At 41.0% G+C, this 24,787-nt stretch overlaps 1 protein-coding gene across 3 annotated transcripts in view; it reads right to left on the reverse strand.

Moving 5' to 3' along the window:
• Ptpn2 (protein tyrosine phosphatase non-receptor type 2) overlaps positions 1-24,787 on the reverse strand; it is a 66,221-nt gene that overhangs the window by 27,160 nt on the left and 14,274 nt on the right. For 2 of the 3 annotated variants that reach the window (XM_036204861.1, XM_036204860.1), the window contains exons 3-4: positions 8,851-8,951; positions 2,160-2,258 (exon numbers count right to left, since the gene is read on the reverse strand). In XM_036204861.1, coding sequence (XP_036060754.1) covers positions 2,160-2,258; positions 8,851-8,951 — 200 coding nt within the window. The remainder of the gene's footprint in view (positions 1-2,159; positions 2,259-8,850; positions 8,952-24,787) is intronic. The other variant, XM_036204862.1, reaches the window with a different exon arrangement.

The raw sequence follows: 24,787 nt of genomic DNA on the forward strand, positions 1-24,787 counted from the left end.
ACCCTGTCTTTTTTTGTTTGTTTTTTTTGTTTTTTGTTTTGTTTTCTTTTTGTTTTTTTGAGACAGGGTTTCTCTGTGTAGCTTTGCACCTTTCCTGGAACTCACTCTGTAGACCAGGCTGGCCTCGAACTCACAAAGATCTGCCTGCCTCTGCTTCCCGAGTGCTGGATTTACAGGCTGAGAAACCCTGTCTTGAAAAACAAAAACAAGCCAGACAGTGGTGGTATATGCCTTTAATCCCAGCACTCAGGAGGCAGACAGGAGGATCTCTGTGAGTTTGAGGCCAGCCAAGTCTACAGAGTGAGTTCTAGGACATGCTTCAAAGCTACAAAGAAATCCTCTCTAAATAAATAAATAGATAGATAGATAAATAAATACAACCCCCCAAACAAACAATCCCCTCATGAAAGTTCTAAAGACCCTGGGGGGGGGCAGATCTAATTCTGAGTAAAAGACAAACAAACAAACAAACAAAAACCCAGTAATGCTAGACCACACATGGATTCAAGTAATACCACAGAGCCCTAACTACAAAAGGAATGATACTGTCACAAAGAGAAACACAGGTCAACCCAATAGAAAGGGAACCCAGAAAAGGCCAACACAGCTTTGCCTAGGTGATTTCTGATGCAGGTGTTACTGGGAGACAAGTGGATGGGTAGATAAAAGCAGATCCTGAGGGCTCACAACCAGTCCAGTTAAAACAGGGGCCCCTAAGTTTGGTGAGAGGCCTGGTCTCAAAAATAATGCAGAAAGCAATGAAAAATAAACTCTGCTCCCCTAGTGGACACACATAAACACATCAGAGACCTTGGCAATGACTTTCTGAATAGGACTCTCTCTACTCACTTAGGAAATCATGTCAACAGATGACAAAAGGAACCTCTGAAATTAAGAAGTCTCTGCACAGAAAAGCAAATAGTTACGTGAACAATGCCGACAGAACAGAAAAATTTTGCTACCCGTTTTATCTGACAGAAGACTAACACCTAGAATATATAAAAAGCTCAAAAACATAAACAACGCCATCAATAAACGGGCTAATGAATAGACAAGACACAAATGGCCATTATATACATGAAACACGTTCAACCTTACCAGCGATCGGAGAATGAAAACTGAAACTGCAGTGATATCCCATCTCACTCTAGGCAGGGTGACAGTCGCTAAGAGAAGTAACTATCAGAGGTGGTGGCGCACCCCTTAAATCCCAGCACTCAGGAGGCAGAGGCAGGTGATCGATCTCTGTGAGGCCAGCCTGGGCTACAGAGTTCCAGGACAGTCAGGGATACACAAAATAAAGAAAAACAACAACCAGTAACACCACCACCACCAAAACCCAAAAAACTCCTCTGGCAATGGTGTGGACAGAAGGAGCTGGTACACACTGATGATGAGAATGTGAACTAGTCCAGCCACTCTGGAAATCAGTATGGAGGTTCCACAAAAATCTGAAAATGGAGCTAGAATGTGACTTAGCTATAACACTTCTGGGTATCTACCTACAGGACTCCAAGTCAACATATCACAGGCAGACCTACATTTTATCAGCGTTTACCATGGCACTAGGCACGAAAGCTAAGTTATGAAATCAACAGAAGGATGAAGAAACTGTAGTATAATTATAGAATGAAAAGTTTCAACCAAAATGAGCATAGTGATGTCATCTGCAAAAATATGGATGCCACTGAGAGAAAGGTATCAAGTGAAATATGAAAATCTCAGAAAACAGAGAGGGTGTTTTCTCTAATTTACCTGTCTATACAGAATCTAGAAGATGGGCACGAAAAAGGAAGGGGGACTGTCTAGGAAGAGCACAAAAGGAAGGGCTAAAAGGAGGAGAGGTGGGAGAAGGGGGAGTGAGGAGGCGAGGCAGGGAACGTGTTCAACACACCACCTACACTTACATGAAAATGTCCTTATGGAACAGAATAAAACATACAGCACTATGAATCTAGAAAATCAAATTTTTAAATTTGTAATAAAAATGAGAGGAAGGAAAAGTATTCATTATTTCTCTGGTCAGAAATATCCTGGCCACTACCCTTTAGCCACCAAAGGTCCAAAGTAACAAATGAGTATCCTCTCCTGAAACGAGACATTTATAAACTGATGACCACAACCAGCACACTAAACCATTAGTATTAACTATTACTCACCGATTCTTTCTCTACAGTTCGGTTTAACATGACAACTGCTTTGGTCTTTTGCTGCCACACCATGAGCCAGAAGTGGCAACACGTGTTAGGAAGTGGACCCTGTAATAACAACAAGAAGAGCACATCAGGCAAAGGAGCAGGAAAGGGACAAAGCTTCAAGGACGCTGCTGGAATGCACTATCATAGCCAGTGGATTAGGTCCTGCTAAGAAAACCACGACTTTAAGTGCACTTAAATTCAAAATATAGCCTGCATTCAATAAAAATTCCCTCTACGTAAAGATGTTTTATTTACTTAGGCAGAAAAAGAACTGTGTGGCGGGGTTGGGGAGTTAGCTCAGTGGTAGAGCACTTGTCTAGCAAGCACGAGGCCCTGGGTTCAGTCCTCAGCTGGGGGGGAGAGGTTGGGGGGTTGGGGTTGTGGATGGTGGTGGTGGTGGGAGAACTGTATGGGATACCTGGTTCAGAATTACGAGTTGGATAACTAGATTCAAATAACAATTATAAAATACATGTAAGATTTGTGCCAAACAAAACCAACTTAGTCCACTGCTTCTGATACTATCGTATTATCATGCCTTTGCTAGCATGGTCAAAGGTGCCTACAGCATAACACACAGGCGAGCCAGAATCGGAATCAAGAATGAGAATGTCTGGGGGCTTTATGGTCTAGCTACAAAGTATTCAGAAAAGGAAATTTATCTCTTTCAGTTTTTGCAACAGACAGGTGCTATCTCACACAGGTCATGGGGAGATCTGTGGAAAATGGGGAAGTTTATGTCATTACTGACCAACCAACCAGCCCAAATCAACACAAAAGAATTTGCAGGGGGGAAAAAGGAATCATGAAAGCACCTGCAAATCAGTTTGTTGTGTCTAGTATCATCTGGCAGAGTTAAAAGTGTACAGTAGCCCTTATTACAAAATGCTACGGAGGAGGAAAAAGCAAATACACACTTCCAATTATTTTCACATTTGTCTTAATGATAGCATAGGGAGAAAGAAAAGAGAGAGAGAGGGAGACAAGCGATAAAGAGGCATGCCCCGACTCCGACTGACTGACTGACTTCCTTCCTTTTTGTAGGGCTGGAGATGTAACCCAGGGCCTCATGCAAACTGAGCAAATGCTCTACCATTTTATGCTATCAAACTGACCTCCATCTAAACATGTAGCCAACTTCCAGAGCAATGGAGCAGACTGGAGCAGACTGTTCAGTGTCAGGAGCAGGGAAGACCAGATGTAACTGCAGTCCCACATGTAACTGAGAGTATGAATCATCTTTAGGGCAGATTTATTTCTTGATGGGTAACCAATATTCAATACATACTGCTCAAGTGAATACACTCAGAATAAGGTTAACTTGTAAAAATGCTAGAATTACAACCTTAGTGTTAAAGGATACAATCCTCTTCATTCAATGTACTTATCTACTTCCAATATAAAACATACAGTCCGAAGGTGAAAAACCAAACATCCTCCCCACCAAATAAAGCAATGAGAAAATCCCCAGTATAATGAATGCCTTTTCCTTTCATCTTAAAGGGAAAAAAAAAAAAAAAGGGCTGGGTGGGCATGGTGACTCACACCTTTAATCCCCAAAAGAGGGTTCTCAGTGAGTTCAGGGCCAGCCTGGTCTACACAGTGAGATCCTGTCTCAAAAGAACAAAACAGAAAACAACAACCATGAAGTGAGACTAGAAAGATGGCAGTTAAGAGTACTTGCTGCTTCTTCAAAGGACTCCACAGTGTGGCTCACAGTTACCTATAACTAGCTCCAGGGGATCTGATACTCTCTTCTGGCCTCATTAGGAACCTATATATGCACAGTGCATATATGAAAATATACAAAAACACAAAAATAAATAATAAAACAAAGAAAGCACTCTTTAAAAATAATTATGAAGCAATTCAGTAGTGAAGTCCTTTGTGTGCACATACATACCTCAATCCTATTACTGGTTCTAAAGACCAAACAATAAACATGAAACAGCTGGTATAGTATGAAGAACAAAAGATTCTAAAAAGACAGGAATTTATCTATCATCAGTTCTTCCACAAGCTAGTAATGCCCTCCCCCATCCCAATTTTTTTTTTCTTTTTTTGCTGGTTTTTGAGACAAGTTTTCTCTGTGTATCCCTGGCTGTCCTGGAAATCTCTCTGTAGACCAGGTTGGCCTCAAACTCACAGAGATCCACCTGCCTCTGCCTCCCAGTGCTGGGATTAAAACTGTGTGCCACCACCAACTGGCTAAAATGCTACCAGATTTTTAAACAGTAAAATGGACATGATATTAAAAAAAAATCTAAGACTCAGGCAAAAGACAATCTAATAAGCAGCAAAGAACAATCAAGCTACTGTTTAGTAACAAACATTAAATGTAGGTTTTCTCTCTTTGTTCAAGTTACATGTTCTGCATAGATACAACTGAAATACAGTCTCAGCCCCGACAAAGTGCAAACAGGGGTGAGAAGTTACTTCCATCGCTAACGTCAAATACTCAATCACCAGCTCTTATGTTCTAAGAAAGCCTGAGAAGGTATGGCTACACAGCATGAGTCTGCCTGAGAGGTGGTGATACAGGACAGGAGCAGTTAAGGTCACTCTGCATGTTCTAAACCTAAGCAAGGCCCATAAGAGCACATGGTAGAAGTGGGGGTACCCCGGAGTGGGCCCCACCTGAAGAGCAGGTGGATCTGGTGACAAGGAAGCATCTCACACCGCTGCACCGACACACGTGGACCTGAGCAACTCTGAAAAGGGCAGGGCAGCAAAGCAGGAAGAACACGAGGACGAGGACAGCTTTACTCGGGTGAAGAAACAGGAAGGGCTCACTCAGCTAACCAACCAACTACACTAGAAAGTAAAGAAGTCAAGATCTAGGTTAAAACAGCCACAGAGCAATGAAAAATACAGAAAGAAATCCGAAGAAAAGAAAGTACAGAGACAAGCGGCTAAATTCCCACACTCCCAATATGTTGAGTCCTGTTAGGACACAAGAAAACAGTTCAACAGGGACAAATGATTTAAAAATCATGAAATTGTTATGAACTTTTACCATAATGAGATTTTAGAAACTTTACAAAAAGATCACTAATCCCATTATTACTATTCTCAATAAAAGTGGCAATGAAAAAACACCACAGTAAATAGCTGAGTTGTTAGCCACTACATTGAGTGTGCTGGATAGTTTTATGTGAACTCAACACAAGCTAAAGTCATATGAGAGAAGAGAACCTCAATTTTAAAAACATGCCTCCATAAGATCAGGCTGTAGGCAGGCCTGTAAGGCCTTTTCTTAATTAGTAATTGATGGGTGAGGGCCCAGTTCACTGTGGGTGGGACCATCCCTGGGCTGATGGTCAGAGTTCTATAAGAAAGCAGGCTGAGGGGATACAGAGATGGCTCAGAGGTTAAGAGGCTGCTCTTCCAGAGGTCCTGAGTTCAATTCCCAGCACCCACATGGTGGCTCACAACCATTTACAATGAGATCTGGCGCCCTCTTCTGGTGTGCAGGCATACTGCCAGAGTAGTTCTCTAGGCAAGGAATATTGTTCAGTTGTAGCAGTACTCACCTCATGTCTATGAGGTCCTTAGGCCCTACCCTGCCAAAGTCAAACATACTAACAAACCATGGTCCCCAAAACTGAAATGTAAACATGGGGATAGCTAAAAGAGAGAAAGACCTGTCTTTAGGGAGTAAGCGAAAGAACCAATGAGACTGAGGAAAATGGCAGCAGAGAAGAAGAGGTGTGAAGGGGTGACCAACCTGGTTTAGGTATGAAATGTTTTGCCTTGGGTTCATGCATTATAAGCCTGGTGTCTCTTGATGGACTTTTGGAAGGGCTTGGGCCTAATAAAAGGTTAATCCCTTCATTGGTTAGTATGGCAGCACCAGCAGGCGGTGCCTAGCAGGAATAAGCACAGCACTGGGGGAATGCCCTTGTCGCATACCTACTTCTCCACGTCCTGCCTGCCACAATATTCTACCGCAACCTAGCCTTGAAGCTGACCTCGGACTTCAATCTATGAAATCAGAAGCCAAAATAAATCTTTTTTCCTTTTAAATTTCCCTTCAAGATATGTCATAGCGGCCAGGTGGTGGCGGCGCACGTCTTTAATCCCAGCACTCAGGAGGCAGAGCCAGGTGGATCTCTGTGAGTTCGAGGCCAGCCTGGGCTACAGAGTGAGTTCCAGAAAAGGTGCAAAGCTACACAGAGAAACCCTGTCTCGAAAAACCAACAAAACAAAACAAGATTTGTCACAGCAACAAGAGTATAACACATCATGCTTTTCCATGTTTTTATGTTCATTTCAGTAGAAAGTATATTTTTAGCTTTGAATATTAATTTAAGAAAATCATAAATTATTATGACTGAACATAAAACTTCAGTTACTATAGAACAGCAAATTAAAATTGACACTCCCAGCCCCTAAATGACTGTTCCTCATTGGTATGGAGATGATTAATTCATTCAGCCCACATCAGTCCTCTCATGAAATTAAGGTTGGACTAAACACATTATCCTTTCTGTTGGGTCTCTCGGGTCAGTTTTTCAATCCCATGAGGTGACCACTGAGTATCCCTGTACTTTATTTAGTTGTTTATTATCAAGTCACTGCATGAAGAAAACTACACTAGGTGCAAGTGAAAGAGGACCACAAGTGATTCAAATTATAAAAGCTATGATGTTGCTCGGAGACGGTGGCGCCAGCTTTTGATATGAAGCAATTTGGGCCACAAACACTAGCAATCCCTGGAGTGACATCAGGATCTTCTTGCTAATTCTCTGTTGCATCTCAAATGGATGCCAGCAGGAAGCAGCTCATCGCTTAGTGGATCAGCAAAGGTGGATCAGCAAAGGGTCAAGAGAGTAAAAGTTCTGGATGGGATCATGCATACTCCTCCTCCGAGGTGTGAACGCCTTCAGACAGTGACTGTAGGAGAAGGAAGGTTGGGAGCAGGAACAGGACAAGATCCAAGGGTATGAAAGAGAAGAGGCCTGAAGTGCCTGGGCCACTTTAAATTTATGTTCCTTAATAGCTGCATAAACACAGCATCTGCTCAAATGTACACTGTCTGTCTGTATTTGGTTTTGTGAATTGTGAATTGACATCCTTAGCCACTTTTACACCAGATTGCTTCTCTTTCCTTTTTTAGTTACAGGAGCTACTTTAAAATAAAGTTTCTATGACAGAGAAAATTCTAATGGCTCACAGGTATATTAAGTTGAACTTAAAACAATTCATACTTTTCTGTCTTTCAAAGAGTAGCTTACATTGATCTGTTAAACTTTTTAAAAACTTCAAACATGGTGCTACAGAAGTTAGGGTCCTAGAGAAGTCCCACAAAAGATAGCCATCAGCAAGAGCATTTATTATCTTGAGAAAGATTCCAGCATGCTGGGCCAACCATCCTACGCAAAGGCAAAATGGCCAGGGACATATGGGCTCCTTTTAAGCACAGCTAAGGGGAGTTCCTAGGGCAGTTAGGTCATCTCAGATATGACTGGCTTAAGCATGTGGCAATCATATTAGTACGTTCTAATTTGCTAGAGCTAGCAAGGGCTGGTTAAGGCTGCGGCATTTCTATTTTTGGGCAGCCCTAGAAAAGTTCCAGGCTCTGTCCTCATTTGGTTATCACCTTGAGCCACTGACTATGGAGGCTGGCTGACCTAGTACATGCTGACTGTGGGGGCTAGCTCAGGCCTGGTACTTGCATTTACCAGGCCTCCTCATCCTTGCTGTCAGGGGTGTTGGAGATTAATTTTCCTTTGTTCGTGACTTCCTCAGAAACTGCCTGTTTAGTTCCAAGAAGCAATGACTGAGGCCTAGTTCTTAGCTGAGTTATTAGGGCAGGCTGTCACGCTATTTACCTGGTCCTCTCACAGATACAGTCAAGGGCACTTGCTTCTCTTCCAGAGAATCAGAGTTTGGTTCCCTGCACCCATGTTGTATGGCTCATAACAGCCTGTAACTCCAACTCTAGGGGACACCTTCTTTTGGCCTCTGTGGTACACATGTACATATACATATACACAGAGACACATAAATAGTAAAATTTAAAACTCTCAAACATTATAGCTTATACTGCTGAACATTTTGACTGAGAGAAATGACAGTGTTGCTATTTAACCTCTCTTATTTGATAAAGAGAAAGCTATGGTCTCAGAATGGAAGAGCAATGCTTGCACTTGTGGAGGCTGGGGTGCTGGAGTACTGGGGCAGAATGGCAAAGGCAGCCAGGAGGACTACACTATACAGGCTCTGCACATTTAGACCCTGTTCTCAGCATAGCTGCACTCTCTGAAAATATAGTCATAGGGCAGAGATAGACAGAAAAGTGCTTTCAAGGGCCTTCCTGGTTCATCATCACAAGTTAGGGGAAGAGAACTCCAAGCCAAGTAACAAAAGCTGTGTTAGATATAGTACAAGAAGTTAATTTTCCTGAAGAGAACTGCATCAAGCCATTTCAGAAGAATTTCCTCCATTGAACATAGTAACATCAGAAACAATCTTACTTTTTAACCAACATATTCAGAGTCTCAAAATTATGACGTTTGCAACTGATTTCAGAATCAAAAAACTAAAATAGCATGTCATTTGCAAATGTCAAGATATACATTTAGCTATGTTTAAAGCACAGCAGCCAAGCTCCACTCTCCAGGTATCTACCCAGCACCACACTACTTGCCTGTGTTAAGATGTAACTTCTTTGTGCCTCTTCTATGTCAACTAAGCTGGCATTAATATAATCATTTTCAGTACTTTGCAGTTTAACACGACTGTGGTCATCTGAAAGTAGAGAATGATAAACCGTAACTGTCATTTCAACTTTGCCATTCCTTTTTACTTGATGTCAATATCTAAGGTAGTTATAGATGATAGGAGAAATGGAGAAAATATAAATTAACAGCAAAGGAGAGTTGAGACAAAGTCTAAATTACCTTTTTTTTTTTTTTTTTTTTTTAAATAAGGAAGTTAAAACACAATCTTATGACTGGGTGTTGGGAAGGAAATGCTTCTGTCTGTAGTCTATCATCTACAGTAACATGAAAAACTGGCCAGCATGTGCAGTAAACAAATAAGGCACTTACCTTACTGGAAGTGAAAAGTCATCTCAAATCTCAGTGCCTAGGAACTGAGTATCTATGTGCAAAACATAACTGGGCTCAAACTGGTGAGAACAGATTCTTCACTTCTTGGCAGCATGCATACAACAGTATTTAAATAATGCTTAAGACCGAGAAGCTAAAATAATTGGATTATCCCAACTATATTCTTTGTAAGAGTACTGGAAACACTTCATTACTTAAGACTATTTAACAGGTGAGACACATGTCTACATTTTAAAAATAAAAATTGTAGATTTAGAATTTATACTAATAAAAAAAGAAAATATAGTCAAGAATTTATACTAATTTTATTATCTAAATGCAACACCTGACCTTGTGTCATTTAGATGAGGAAGACAAAAATAAGAAGCATGTAAGAACGTATCCAAGATTAACTTTAAGTTAGAATCCTAAACATAAGACAGACACAAGCATAAAACTAAGTTACAAACTGAATGTATGAATGCTTAACTTCAGAGAATATATTCTGTGAAAAACTATTCCCCTCAAAGAAATCTATCTTAAATATTCACTCTTTCCACTTCTTTTCCACTCTCTCTTTCTACTTTTTGAGCTAGGGTCTCATGGAGCAGAGAATGACCTTAAAATCCTGATCCTCCTAACTGTCTCTCAAAGCTTGGGCTACATCCCCACTCACCCACACACAGCCTTTTTTTTTTTTCTTTTGGTTCTTCTAAACAAGGTTTCTCTGTGTAGTCCTGGCTGTCCTGGACCTCTCTTTGTAGACCAAGCTGGTCTTGAACTCAGATATCTGCCTGAGTCGGCCTCCCTGAGTGCTGGGATTAAAGGTGTGTGCTACTATACCAGGCTTTTGGGCTACCACTTTAAAACCAAAATCGAAACAACTACAACAAAACCAAACCAAACCAAACCCCAAACTGTCTAACCCATTTCTTCATGTGGATAAAAATGTTAAATGGCTTTAGTTTCCACACCAATGTATCTCAGATGTTTCTGTTGGACTGAACACAAGACCTCCATAATATTACATGTCATTTGCCAAAAGAAAACTATAATCTTGCTAGGTAAATCACATGTACTAGTCTTCTGGGAAAAGGGATGTCAGCAAGCACTATTTTGTTTTGTTTTTTTGTTTTTTGAGACAGAGTTTCTTTGTGAAACAGTTCTGGCTATCCTGGAACTCATTCTGTAGACCAGGCTGGCCTTGAACTCAGAGATTCATCTGCCTCTGCCTCCCGAGTGCTAGGATTAAAGCCATGTGCGACCACCGCCCGGCAAGCACTTTTTAAAAAGTTTTTTTTATTAACAGTTCAATTATCCTTTAATTGTCACACTGTCCAAGATGGTGGACAGCTTCCTACTCAACAAAATAAAGGCCATATGTGTCGTAGATAACAGACCAATGGAAGAAAGCTTTTAGAGAAAGCAACACAACCACCAACATCTAGACTCCACTACAGTGTCTCCCAAAGGAATGCAGTTCCTCATACTGCACTCACAGGAAGACTACAAAACACACAATCATAGTCTTAGGGGCAACATGCAATTCAGAAGGTTAGGCCCCACACACAGGGTGCTAGGAATTCAGTGTGCCTGCATAACACTTTTCCAAGACCAAGGCAGAGCCTAGAAGCTGAGACGAGATTAGCTCAGCAGCTTAAAGAGTGCTCTCTGCTCCTGGAATCCGGCTATTTTCCTTCAGTCTTTAACCCAAAACTATCAATACAGTAACCACACCCAATGACTAGAAGCACAGCAGGGCACTGGACTCTATCTGAAAGCCACCCAAGGTCCAGTGCACACACAGGGCTTTGCTTCATTGTCCAACAGTGATTTATCCAGTCAGTAAAAGCAAAGAGACATTGCATTCTCTCAGGTTTAAAAGACAAGTTTTAAGCCTGGTCTACCAAGTGAGTTCCAGGATAGGCGCAAAGCTACACAGACAGAGAAATGCTGTCTCGAAAAACAAAAACAAACAAACAAACAAAAGACAAGTTTTAAAACTTTGTTAGCAGATAACAATAGACAATAGTAATCCTTAGGAAAACATGACAGGTCTTTAGAATTAAGCACAGCTGGTAACTGAATATGTATTTTCTTTTCAGGAAAACAAACTCTCAAATGCATAGCTATATCATTATTTAGTTTTATTACGAAGACTAATGGAGAGCAGAGCATGGTGGTGCACACCTTTAATACCAGCATTTGGGAGGCAGAGGCAGGCAGATCTCAGTGAGTTCGAGGCCAGACTGGTCTACAAAGCAAGTTCCAGGACAGCCAGGGCTGTTACACAGAAAAACCCTGTCTCAAAAAACCAAAAAGAAAAAGAAAAAAAAAAAAAAAATTAAAAAAGAAACACATAAACTTTTTGATTCAAAAGAGATTCTAAGGAAAAAACAGGTTTTGTTTTGTGTGTGTGTGTGTGTGTGTGTGTGTGTGTGTGTGTGTATGTGTGTGTGTGTATTAACTAAAATACATCACCCTGAAATATCTAAAAAGATCATATATTATATATATGTAATTTTTTTTTTCAGGAAGTGAACCCCCATCAAAACCCTGAGAGCCTGCGACTTTCAATTCCCAGTACTCATCAAAGTGAAGGACCCACCTTGTTACTTACTAGGAATCACTTAACATATGCTAAGTTTGCATAATCATAAAGGTTCCCCAACAACCTGGAAGTTAACTGTTTCCTTTCCCTGATCCACTAGTGTTAGACATTCCCAAATCTGTGAACTGTTCAATTTTTTAAATTTACATATACACATATGGGAGGGGTGTGCCTTGTGTATGTGGATGCTCTTAAAGGTCAAAAGAGGGCTTCAGATCCCCTGGAACTGGATGGAGTAAATGGCAGCTGCATGTAGATGCTGGGAGCTTGAGTCTTTTAAAAGGGCACATGAGCCCTTCACTGCTTAATCACCTCTTTGTAACCCCTAAATTGTTTATTTCCAACAAAGCAAACTTTTGACTTTGAGTCAGAAAAAAGTAGAAAGTCACTTTTTTTTTCCAGGACTCTCTGAAGTGAGATCATCAAAATAGCAAGAGTTCTACAACTTGAGCCCCAAAGTCCACAATATTTGATCAGTATTCTATGGCTATGGTCGTGTGTATGTGTGTGTGTGTGTGTGTGTGTGTGTGTGTGTGTGTGTGTGTAGAAAGAGAGAGGGAGACACAGAGAGATCGATCTTTCAAAGGATGCAGTAAAGGGAAGGGAAGAAAGAAGGAATCACACTGACTTCCATGGGCAGGCAACCTTACTTATCCATCCCTAACAGCACCAGCAGCAGCTCTGTAAGGAACATACTGATTATTCTGTAGAGTATTACCTGTTCTCATTCTTATCACCGAGTGAATGAAGAAACTCAGTATCTAACACTACTGTAACTTAAAACTTGGATAAAAATTAAGCCCATCCAATTCTGATGAAGTATCTCTGCCTCCTACCCTCAGGGTTTTCTGAGAAATGGTTTCAGCTCTCAAGAAATGACTTGCTCTGTCCGTGGCTGACATACAGAGAAGCTTCCTCTTTCAACATTCACTATAAACTAAAAAAAAAGAAAGAAAAGAACCTTGTAGATTTCACCCATTTATTGCCATCTCAAAGACCTCTACTTTTGTAGAGTTTCACATGTCAAACAACAGAGGGGAGGGCTCATGTTCTTCGTGGCAGAAACCAATTACAAACTTACAAGTTGAGCAAAGACAGGACAGTTCTATGAACACAATAGTATCAGTTAACTTTTTCTCCTTTTATTTTCCTATTCTCTATCTACTTGTGGTAGTTCTCTGACAAGAACTCAACATATCTTATAGCTATGCCAACACTGTTCAACTCCAAAAGCTGACAGAGAATAAATTTTTTTCATAAACTGAGCAAGTAATCCTATGCAAAGACAGAGCTAAATCCAAGTCCCATAACCACTATTATTTTCATGGAGAAGAAATATAAATCTTAGCACACATGAAAGTCTGAACATTTCAACGGTTTATTCTGCAAAACAAACAAACTCGCTATAAATAGCTTCTCATTGACCAAAAATAAATTAGAATTACCAAAAAGCACTGTTAAATGATTATGATATGCCATACACTGTATGGGAACACCTTACTGGACCGTGATCATCTCAATCCTCACAACTTGATAAAGTAGATACATTATCATGCCCATTTTGCTACATTGGGCAGTAATGTCTTTCTTTTTAGATTAGAGGGATTTGAATCAAAGAATTTCACTCATATAGAGTAGTCCACTGCTACAGACCACTGGCCTATAAGAAATTCCAATCGTCTGTATGCTGATCAGACTGTGTGAGAGGACTAGGGAAGGCCTAGATAGATAAGAGTTTCCTTATGATCATATTCAACCATTGACCCCCTAATTCTATCTATGTATTGATTAAGGGGCAATATGACTGACTCACTGGGGTCTATGGATAAAGCAGCTCCACTATTCTGACCTAGAGTCCTATGTAGGATGTAAGCTTCCTAACCCGGGGATGGTGTGGCACACAGGACTGTCATCCCGGCAGGAATATCACATGTTTAAAGTCATCCCAGTCTCAGCAACTCCCAACCAACATGAGACTGTCTTAAACCCACCACTCTAACAGTCTACGTGCTTGTATTAAACAAAAGGTCATGTCCAACTTTCAGTTCAGTACCATGTTCCTCTTTCAGAACCACATACTTCCAATACATCCTATGTTAGGCAGACTACTGAAAAAGAAAACATGAGAAGGATAGCTGGACTTGACCAGTCTTCATTTTAGTGGAACCCCCACCCCAAATTCTGAATACAGGTAGTTCCCACTACAGAGCTCTCTCCATGTGTACTTTGCTGGCTCCACCCTCCAGCACAAGTTCTACAGAACGCCTCAGATAATGAGCTGAGGGTTCTACAGGGGGCCTGCTTAAAATACTACCTTAGGACAAGATTCTGGGTCACTTAGTCAGCAAGGAGGGAATACCCAGCCATTAATAATTTCCTAGTTATGCTCTTGGTAGCCAGGGACCATCAGGTTCACTACTGACTCCCACCTCTCAAGGATTATGATGCCTAGGACCAAGTGTTAGAGGATACTAATCCAATTCACACCTAGCTGTAATTCTCCCAGCTTCACACGTTCATTTATGAGTATATAATTCTTCATAATTGTATATGTATGTTGCTATATATGTAGTATAGAATTATTACTTCACCACAAATGTACAGTGTGCTATTTCAGAGTCACATTTCCTTCACCCCTATCTCTAGTTCTATCACAAAAACATCACTTAATACAGTTTCTACTACTAAAATGACATTATTTCAAGAATGTTATATAGGCTGTGTGTTGTGGCACACATCTTTAGTTCTAGCACTTAGGAGGCAGAGATAGGTCAATTTCTATGAGTCTGAGGCCAGGTGGTCCACATAGCAAGTTCTAGAACACCTAGGACTATACAGTAAGGCCTCACTTCAAAAACAAAACAAAACAAAACCTTTCACAGGGGCTGGTAAAATGGTCCCTATTTAAAATGCTCACCATGCAAGCCTGACAACCAAAATTTAATGCCTGGAATCCATAGTGAAAGATGAGCACCAAATACCAAAAGCTGTCCCTGACTTCTACTCTTGTACCATAACATGTACATTCTCACATATACCCACAAACAATAAATTTCAAAAGAAAGCTTTATATAAAAATATATTGTCGGTTGGGGATTTAGCTCAATGGTAGAGCGCTTGCCTAGCAAGCACAAGGCCCTGGGTTTGATCCTCAGCTCAAAAAAAAATACTGTTGTCAGGTGGTGGTGGTCCATGCCTTTAATCCCAGCATTCAGGAGGCAGAGGCAGTAGTTCCAGGGCTATACAGAGATACCCTGTCTTGAAAAACTAAACAATAACAACAAAAAACATATTGTTATATAACCTTCTGACACTGGATTTTTTTTTTTTAACTCTCAATCTAAACCCTTTGAGATCTACCCAAGTTGTATATATCAATAGTTTGTTCTTTTTTATTGTTGACTAGTGTCCAAGAATATGAATTTACAAGTCACCCATTACTGAAAGACATTTGGGTTGTTCCCAATTTGAGCTCATTACAAATAAAGCTGAGCTGGGCAGTGGTGGCGCACGCCTGTAATCCCAGCACTCGGGAGGCAGAGGCAGGTGGATCTCTGTGAGTTTGAAGCCAGCCTGGGCTACCAAAGTTCCAGGAAAGGCGCAAAGCTATACAGGGAAACCCTGTCTTGAAAAACCAAAAAAAAAAAAAAAAAAAAAAAAAACCAAAAAAACAAATAAAGCTGTCATGAACATTCATTTACCTATCTGTGCATTGATGGGGTTTTCATTTCTCTGAGATAAATGCTGAGAAATCTAATTGCCAGGTCACAGAGGTGTCCATTCAGGTCTTTGGAAAGTAGTTATACTCCTGGTGTCTTTAATCCCAGCAGTTGGGAGGCAGAGGCAGGCAGACCTCTGAGTTTGAGGCCAGCTCAGTCTACAAAGAAGAGTTCCAGGACAGCCAGGGCTACACAAAGAAACCCTGACTCAGAAGGAGGGAGGGAAGGCAGGCAGAGTAGCCATGCCATTCCCAGCAGCCACTTAGGACACCAAGCTTCTCTACAATCCTGAGTATCTCCTCTAATTGTTCTAGTAGGTATGTAATGACATTGCACCACCATGGTCTTAACTAGTGTTTCTGACAGCTAATGATGTTTTTCATATGGCCACTTGTGTATCTGCCTACTATACTTCATACCTTTTGTCCACCCCCACCCCCAGATAAGGTTTCTCTGCGTGGCCCTGGTTGTCCTAGAACTTACTGTGTAGATCAGGCTGGCCTCGAACTCAGATCCACCTGTCTCTGCCTCCCAAGTGCTTGGGATTAAAGGTCTGAACCACTGTGCCTGGCTCCCCTTTGTCCATTTTCTAGTTAGCCTATTTCAATATTTTCCCTAGTCAATCTGTATTCATCTCATTCTCCAAAACTTTTTTTTTTTTTTTTTTAAACCAGAGCTGAGGACCGAACCAAGGGCCTTGCACTTGCTAGGCAAGTGCTCTACCACTGAGCTAAATCCTCAACCCCTCTCCAAAACTCACATATACATAAAAGTAAAATGTTTTTTAAAAAAACAAGATTTAGTGATGAAGGCCAATTTACATAGGTGGACACGGCTACCTACATTCAAACTTTTCTTTATAACTGAGCAAGCACTCTACCCCTGAGCAACATATTCCCAGCCCTATCTATATATCAGTACTCACTGAAAACCAGGCCCTTGCACACAATACAGCAACTCTACCAAACAGTACAGGGCTTACTCTCTTACCTGTTACACAAGGTCTTTAGAGCTTTGCTTTAAGGACATTATCACTTTTACATATCTTTTTAACAGCCCCAAGGGTTCTTAAATTGAATTATTTGATGAGTGACAAGGGACGTAGAGTGGGTTACCTCCACCCCCTTTTTAGACAAGGTCTCTTTATTTATTATGTAGCCCTGGCTGTCCTGGAACTCACTCTGTAGACCAGGCTGGGCTTGAGCTCACAGAATCTTGAACTCAAGAGATGCATCTGCCTCTACCTCCTGAGTTCATGGATTAAAGGCACATACCATGGCTGAGTAATGGTATTTTCAATACTCCCTTTGCTGTTCTACTATCCACTAATAGTAAAATAAATAAATAAAAATCGAAAATTAAAAATACCCTAGATACAAGTGAATGAAAATGGAAGCTAATGTATAAAATAGCCATCTTAAGATACATAGTTAACAAACATCAAAAAACACAAGACAAAATAACCCCCCCCAAAACAACAAGAAAAAAAAAACATACACACAATTTTCCAAAATGTTGGGCCAAGAAATCTATGTCAACATGCCAGAGATATTTGCCCATCCATGTATACTCTGAACTAGTCACAACAGCCAGAAAATGAAACCAACTTAGATGTCCTCAGCCCAGCATTTGTCTACTGCCACCAAAACAAACCAAAAAAACTTGAACAGATCTTTAGTGGGGGACAGAAACTCCAGTCTTGGGAGGAGTGAGGAAAGAGGAAGGCTTCACTTGATAAGGAATCAACAATCACTTCTCTGCCTTTTGACTAAGATCAAGTGTAGGAATCAACAGATTTGGGGGGGGGGGACAGGGAGAGCCTTGGAAAACAAATGGGGAAATCAGGGAAGTGAGACACAATGAGATATATTTGTACTTCCAATTACTTAGGAGGCTGAGGCAAGAGTATCTAAACTTCAAGACCTGTTTTTGGCCTGGGCCTACATGCTGAGTTCAAGAGCCAGTCTGGGCAACATCACAGGATGCTTTCTCAAGAGAAATAATAAAAAAGGGATAGAGGTGTAACCTCATAGTATAGCTCTCATCTAGGATGTATCAGGTCCTGGGTTCAATTCCCAGAACCACAAAAAGGAGAGTGAGGGAAAGAAACATAAAAGAGTTGTTTCCAAGTCTCTGATGATACCTTCTATGTACTTACAAATGTTCTCTAGGAAGAAGCCTGCGAGCAATCCACACTCTACATAAATAACCACAGTGAGTGTACTGATAACAGTTCATCTGTGTGCTTAACAGCTCTTAAGAGTTTTCCATAAAACTAGAATCCAATGATTGCCTAGTCACTCATGAGCCTAACACCATGGTTTGGATTTCATATAGAATAAACAGTTTCATTTCTATAAATGTTTAAGCATTAACGGAAGTTCAAGTGTTTTAAGCTACAGACTGCTCTGCTAAGGTCTTTCTTTCCCTACATAATCAACTCTAGCTTTTTCACTAAATTCTGGTTCTTTTATACTCTGAATCCACTCCAGTTCAGTTGATGGCTTGCAGAAATGAATTATTAAAAGGACAAATAGCTCCGATTCAACCTTGATTAAAACTGAGTACTAAAAATAAGTTTTAAAAACTTTAGACAGGGGCTGGAGAGATGGCTCAGAGGTTAAGAGCACTGGTTGTTCTTCCAGAGGTCCTGAGTTCAATTCCCAGCAACCACATGGTAGCTCACAGCCATCTGCAATGAGATCTGGTGCCCTTTTCTGGCCTGCAGGCAGAACACTGTATACATAATAAATAAAAAATAAATTAAAAAAAAAAAAACTTTAGACAGAAATAAAGACTGAAATTCTAACAGTTAATGAAAAAACTTTTAAATAAAAATCTTTCAACAATGACTGAGAACTTAAAAGCACTAGATTAAAATTTCATCTGTATTTTTAAATTTTGTATTTGATAAGAAAAATAGCAAATAGCTACGTCTAAATTTAAGTTAAATATACATTTACTCCAGTAATTATTACATAACTGAATTAGGTTAGTCTTAGAATGTTTCTCAGATACAGAGTTCTATATATTTCCCCTACTATATCAAACTTAATAGTGTGTCCAAATCTCCCATTCTCTCTTTTTGAAAATGACAAAACCTTGGTAAATGTATTGATTTATTTTTATACGGATGACAGTTTTGTCTGTATTATGTTATGTGTGCCATGTGTGTGGCTGGTGCCCATGGAGAGCAGCAGAAAGCATCGGATCCCCTGGCTCTGGAGTTAGACACAGTTTGTGAGCCACTTGTAGGTGCTGGGAACTGAACCCAGGTCCTCTGCAGAAGCAAGTCCTCTCACCACTGAGCCATCTCTTCCCCAAGAACAATTTGCAATTGTTCATTTCTTGATTTGAAGTACTCAACAATGACATCACTAGTCTGAGGTTCTTTGGCATTGTCTCTACCCATGATAGTGCAACGAAGTACTTTACAAAGTTGTCCCTGTTAGTTATTCCCTAGCTTACTCATTTCCCTAGCTTCTTATCATCCGCCTTAATGAGGTGGGGTTGGTGCTCAGCAAATCTGACACACATCACAGGTGGACAAAAGCACACAAAGATAAGCATGCTGCTACTGCATGAATTCCATTTGCTAGGATGAGGGCATTCTTCAGCACCTCTTGCAAAGTAGGTTGCATTGTACTTCCAGCAGCAATACTTTCATAGGCTACAGAAGATTAGGGATGAAGCCAATCCTGAATACACTCAAATCTCTGCCTTTATGAGATTCTGTGACAGGCAAAGAGATAAATCAATTTCTTTGTAAACACTGTGCCTTATTATATCCATTAGCACACACGGGGGTCTTAGCCTTTGTAGACAGAGGAGAAGCATCAAGGCCAAATCGAGTTAAAGAGTGAGTGAGACCCTGGTTGGGCAGTAGTGGCGCACACCTTTAATTCCAGCACTCAGGAGGCAAGGAGGCAGAGGCAGGCGGATCTCTGTGAGTTCAAGGACAGCCTGATCTACAGAGCAAAATCCAGGACAGGCACCAAAAGTACACAGAGGAACCCTGTCTCCAAAAAAAAAGAAAAGAAAAAGAAAAAAAAGAAAGAAAGAATGAGACCCTTTCTCAAAAAGCCAAAAATGCCGGCGGTGGTGGCACACGCCTGTAATCCTAGCACTCGGGAGGCAGAGGCAGGTGGATGATCTCTGTGAGTTCGAGGCCAGCCTGGTCTACAGAGCGAGTTCCAGGACAGCCTCCAAAGCTACAGAGAAACCCTGTCTCGAAAAACCAAAAAAAAAAAAAAAAAAAAAAAGGGCCCAAAATAAGGCTAGATGTAGTGGTTTAAACCTGTAACCCCAGTACTTGGGAAGCTAAGGCAGGAAGAGTTACCACAACTGAGGTCAGCCTGAGATACAGTATGAGACTTGTCTCAAAAAAACATCCGTAGAGCTGGAGAGACAAGATGCCTCAGCAGTTAATAATTGCTGCTCTTCCAGAAAACTAGTTTTAATTCCCAGAACCCACAATAGCAGCTCACAACCAGCTGTAACTCCAGTCCCAGGGTATCCAACACCTTCTAGCTTCCTCGGATACAGACCTTCATGCAGACAAAACCTCCAGCAACATAAAATAAAAATACTTTTTAAAAAAGCCCATGAATGGGCTGGAGAGATGCCTCAGTGGTTAAGAGCACTGGCTGTTCTTCCAGAGGTCTTGAGTTCAATTCCCAGCAACCACATGGTGGCTCACAACCATCTGTAATGAGATCTGGTGCCCTCTTCTGGCCTGCAGGGATAAGTGCAGACAGAACACTGTATACATAATAAATAAATCTTAAAAAAAAAAAAAAAAAAAAAAAAAAAGCCCATGAACATAGAAGTGTCAATTTGTCCCTTTACTTATAGTTCTATTCATATTTGCTTAATGTGAATATTTAAACTTAAAACTAATTTATTAACTGTTTACAAACCTCTGCATTAATACATACTTCTTCATAGGAAATAACTATGCTGCCGGGTGTGGTAGCACACACCTTTGACCCTAGCACTCAGAGGCAGAGAAGGCGAATCTCTGTGTGTTTCAGGACAGCCTGCTCTACATAACATGTTTCAGGACAGCCAAGACTACACAGTAAGACTATGCACAAAGGAAAATAAAAAATAAAATTTTAAAAAAAGGAACCATATCATTTCACTGGAGAAAAGAGGCAGGAAGACAAAAAGCCTTTTTGTTCTTTTCTCTCCACCCATCAACTCATCCAAATGCATATTTACTGAGAATATTCTTGTTTTGTAGCAGCAATGGACTATGATTTCATGACCTGCCATACTACTAGAAGCATAAATTTACGGAAATTTTATTTATTTATTTGGTTTTACGAAACAGGGTCTTACTATGGCCCTGGCTGGTCACTCGCTATGTAAAGTTGGCCTCAAACTTTGCAGTAACCACCCTGTCTCTGTCTCCTGAAAGGTAGAATTACAGGTATGTACCACCATACCCAGCTTCCTTCTATCCCCTCAGCATAATTATTTCACATATATAAACCTTGAGGACATTATGTCAAGTGTAAGAAGCCAATCACTAAATGACCAATGTCACATGCTCCAAAAGTAACCGAGTTAATAAAGACAGAAAGCAGGAAAGTGGGCTCAGGGGCTAAAAGGAGAAATAAGGACACCCAGTAGGTAGAGTCTCAGTTATGCAAAACAGTCAAGCTAAAGAGATCTATCGCTTATCAATGTCCACATATGTAATATTGGAATGAACATCTAAAATCTGCTACAAGTGCCAATTTATTTTTTAAGTATTTTTGTTTTGTTCCAATGTAACCCAGGTACCCTTAACTCCTAATCCTCTTGCCTCCACCTCCCAAGTGCTAGGATTAGAGACATGTGCTACCACACCTAGAATGTTATGGTTTTTTTTTTGAGCTGAGGATAGAACCCAGGGCCGTGCGCTTGTTAGGCAAGCGCTCTACCACTGAGATAAATAAATCCCCAACCAGAATGTTATATATGTATTTTAATACCACAGACATGCACACACAAACTCATCACCCATGAAAAAAACATGACAGTTCATTGAAGATCTGATAGTCTTTCTTTTATACTAAAGAGTAAACTACTGGGGTATCTACATCTATACCAAATAGTAAATAAAGACTTCAAAATCTACCAATGATTTCCAGTAGCATAAAGACATTGATTGCTCTTTTCACCCAACCAAGGTCTTGCTCATCTTTTAGACTGTTTCAGTTACATGAGACAACTGAAATATCTTGGGACCAAAACAAAGCAGACTTCAAATTCTATTTTAAAATATCCCTTTTTGATTTGTTTATTATATTCAACTTCCTAATCTAGTACATCAGTTTGAGCACCAGTGACTACAAGACTATATAAATCACAGAAGGAATAAAAATAAGTTGCTGGGTTTTTGAAATTACTTTTTTATTTATTTAATGTGCTTTAGTGTTTTGCCGGCACATGTGTGTGTGTGAGGGTGTGGGATTCTCTGGTTCTGGAGTTACAGACAATTGTGAGACATCATGGGGTGCTCAGAACTGAACCTGGGTCCTCTATAAGAGTAGTAAATTTGGCTCTTAACTCCTGAACCATCTGTCTAGCCCCAGTATTTTAGAAGTTACTATAATAAATCACAAAAAGGCAGAAAAGGTCTGGACCAAGCTAGTACATACTTCTAAGAAAACATTTAAGACAAAGTGAGACCCTGCTTTAAAAAAAAAAAAAAAAAATTCAGAGATGCCTTTAATCCCAGCACTTGGGGAAGGAGCCCTCTCCCGGGATGCAACCAGAATGGACCCGAACATTCTGCTTGAGGCCAACCCAGAGCCCAGCTGCCCATCCTGCGAAACCCAGCAACTTGGAGGTGTTGGTGAGATTGCCCTACTGAACAACCTGCTCAGCTGAGATCCATTCGGGAGAGGTTTCAGAACCCTGAAGCCTTCAGTCTCAGGAAACAAGATCAACTGAGGAATTGACTAATGAGCAAAATGTGACCCGAGAACACAAAAGAAGGCAGCACCCAGCCACCGAACCTGATCACCAGAATCATAAGCCCACCCTACACTGACTGGGAACAGGTAAGCCTCCATTCTCCGGACCGGCAAACTAGGTCTCTAGCCCCTAGGCCCCAGCCATCAGAGTCCCAGGGACCAGACTACCTTTCCCTGCTCCCCCACCAAAAGAAAACATTGAAATATACCATGGAAATGAAAATTATAACTATTTATTTACTAGTTAGATGATGTGGGAGATCAACTGTTGGGAGTTAAGAAGGACTGCAGATGAACTATGAAGTCACGGAAATAAAGATGGCAACTGAACCCTCAGATAACGAGATCATTCATAGAGTGAGGGGAGAGAAAGATTATTGAAAAGAATAAGGTAAACTGAGGATGGGAGGCTCTAAAACTGGGTGAGAAGACAGAAAAAGAAAAACAACTGTTTGAGAGGGAAGACCCAGTCAGCAGTCTCACGGGACAGAAGGGAAGAGGAGAAGCCACAGGAAAGAGAGGCTGTATCCAGAAAGCCAGAAAGGTGGCAGTCTTTTAACATTTCAATGACAAGGGTCTGGCAGAAGCATGGGGGAGAGGGGAATGAAGGAGACACAGGGGCTCAGCATGAACAAGAGTAGAAGCTATTTTTCTTTAATGTTGCTTTCTAGATTCTCGAGACAAGCTTTCTCTGTGTAGCCCTGGCTGCTCATTCTGTAGGCCAGGCTGGCCTCAAACTCAGAGATCCATCTGCTTTTGCCTCCTGAGTGCTAGGATTAAAGACATATGCCATCACTGCCTGGCTTCTTTTATTTATTTATCTATTTGCTTATTTATGTTTTAATTGTATGTGTATAGGTATTTTGCATACATACACACACACACACACACACACACACACACACACACACACACACTTCTTGTGTGCCCAATGCCTGCAGAGGCTAGGAGAGGGCATTAGATTCTCTCCAACTGGAGTTGCAGATGCTTGTGAACTACCAGGTGGGTGCTGGGAATTGAACCCAGGTCCACTGAGAGAGTAGCCAGTGCTCTTAACCTCTAAGCCATCTCTCCAGTCCCAGAATGTATTCCTTCAAAACTGTTGTGGACATGCCTAGATCTATATAGGTAATAAAGCAAGGGGAAGGAATGGAGAGGCTATGGCACATGCGTGTAGTAAAGGGAGAAAACGCAGAGAGAAAGCAGGTAAAGACAGCAAGGTCCATGAGGAGGAAGGAGGACTGAGGTCCAAAGGACTAGACAGGAACGCAGAAGCAAAGCTCTACTCCTGGAACTTCAGGAAGGCTATGAGCTGAGGTGCTTTCCAGGTAGTAGGTTGCAGCTCAAGTGCTATTTCTTGACTCTAAACTGTGTCTAAATCTCCAAGGGATGAAGAATACAAAGTGTTCCAAAATGGGGGCTTCACAAATTGAAGAATTAAGGTCAAAGAGATTTTAAATTATAACAGCTAAATAGTTATGAGTAATAGATTGGTTAAGGAAGGATGTGGCAACACTTTAGTAAGCAAAAAGTCAAGAAATTAAAGAACTCAGTGCTGTGAAAAAGCATAAATACTCCAAGTGAAATAGTTAATAACAAAAACAAAGCAAAAATAAACAAAACAATAAACAACAAAAACAGTGCTATGCGATCCCGCAGAAAGTGAAGGCAGCAGCAGAGTTTAAGATTTCAAGGGTAGGAGCTGGGTGTGGTTTAGGAGGCTGAGACAAGAGGTTCACAAGTTAGAGGACTGCACAGGAGACACAGGAAGCCCTGCCGCAAAATAAACAATCCCTCTTTCTATTTCCTTCTTTCTCCCTGGGCAAAAGCACTGAAGGTCAAAGTAGAGGGTGCTCCAAAGGTCTAGGAACTCTAAGGCCGGTGTTTGCTGAGACGGTGTGATGCCGAGGATGAAGGCAGACTGTGCCGAGGAGGGCGATGGTGGGAGACACAGTAGTAAGTGGCCATGGCGCCTGGAGAAAGACCTGCACAGGGAAGGAGCGCTTGGTGGATGCAGGTCATTTCACTGTCAGGCTGAGGAACTCTGGATGAGACTGGGAAATGCTCAGATGTTACAGGAAGCAAGAAGAATGAGCATCCTCCATCGGAGACCAAGAAACAGGTTCACTGCCAAATTCCACCATGTTAGAATAGCTAATAAAATGCTCCTCAAACCAAAGGGATGGGAAGTAACTAAGTCAGTCCAGGTCTTGCTATGTAAGTGTAAGGCATGGTA

The sequence above is a fragment of the Onychomys torridus genome, chromosome 13 (genome assembly GCF_903995425.1).
Source record: "Onychomys torridus chromosome 13, mOncTor1.1, whole genome shotgun sequence".
In the NCBI taxonomy this organism is placed as follows: Eukaryota; Metazoa; Chordata; class Mammalia; order Rodentia; family Cricetidae; genus Onychomys; species Onychomys torridus.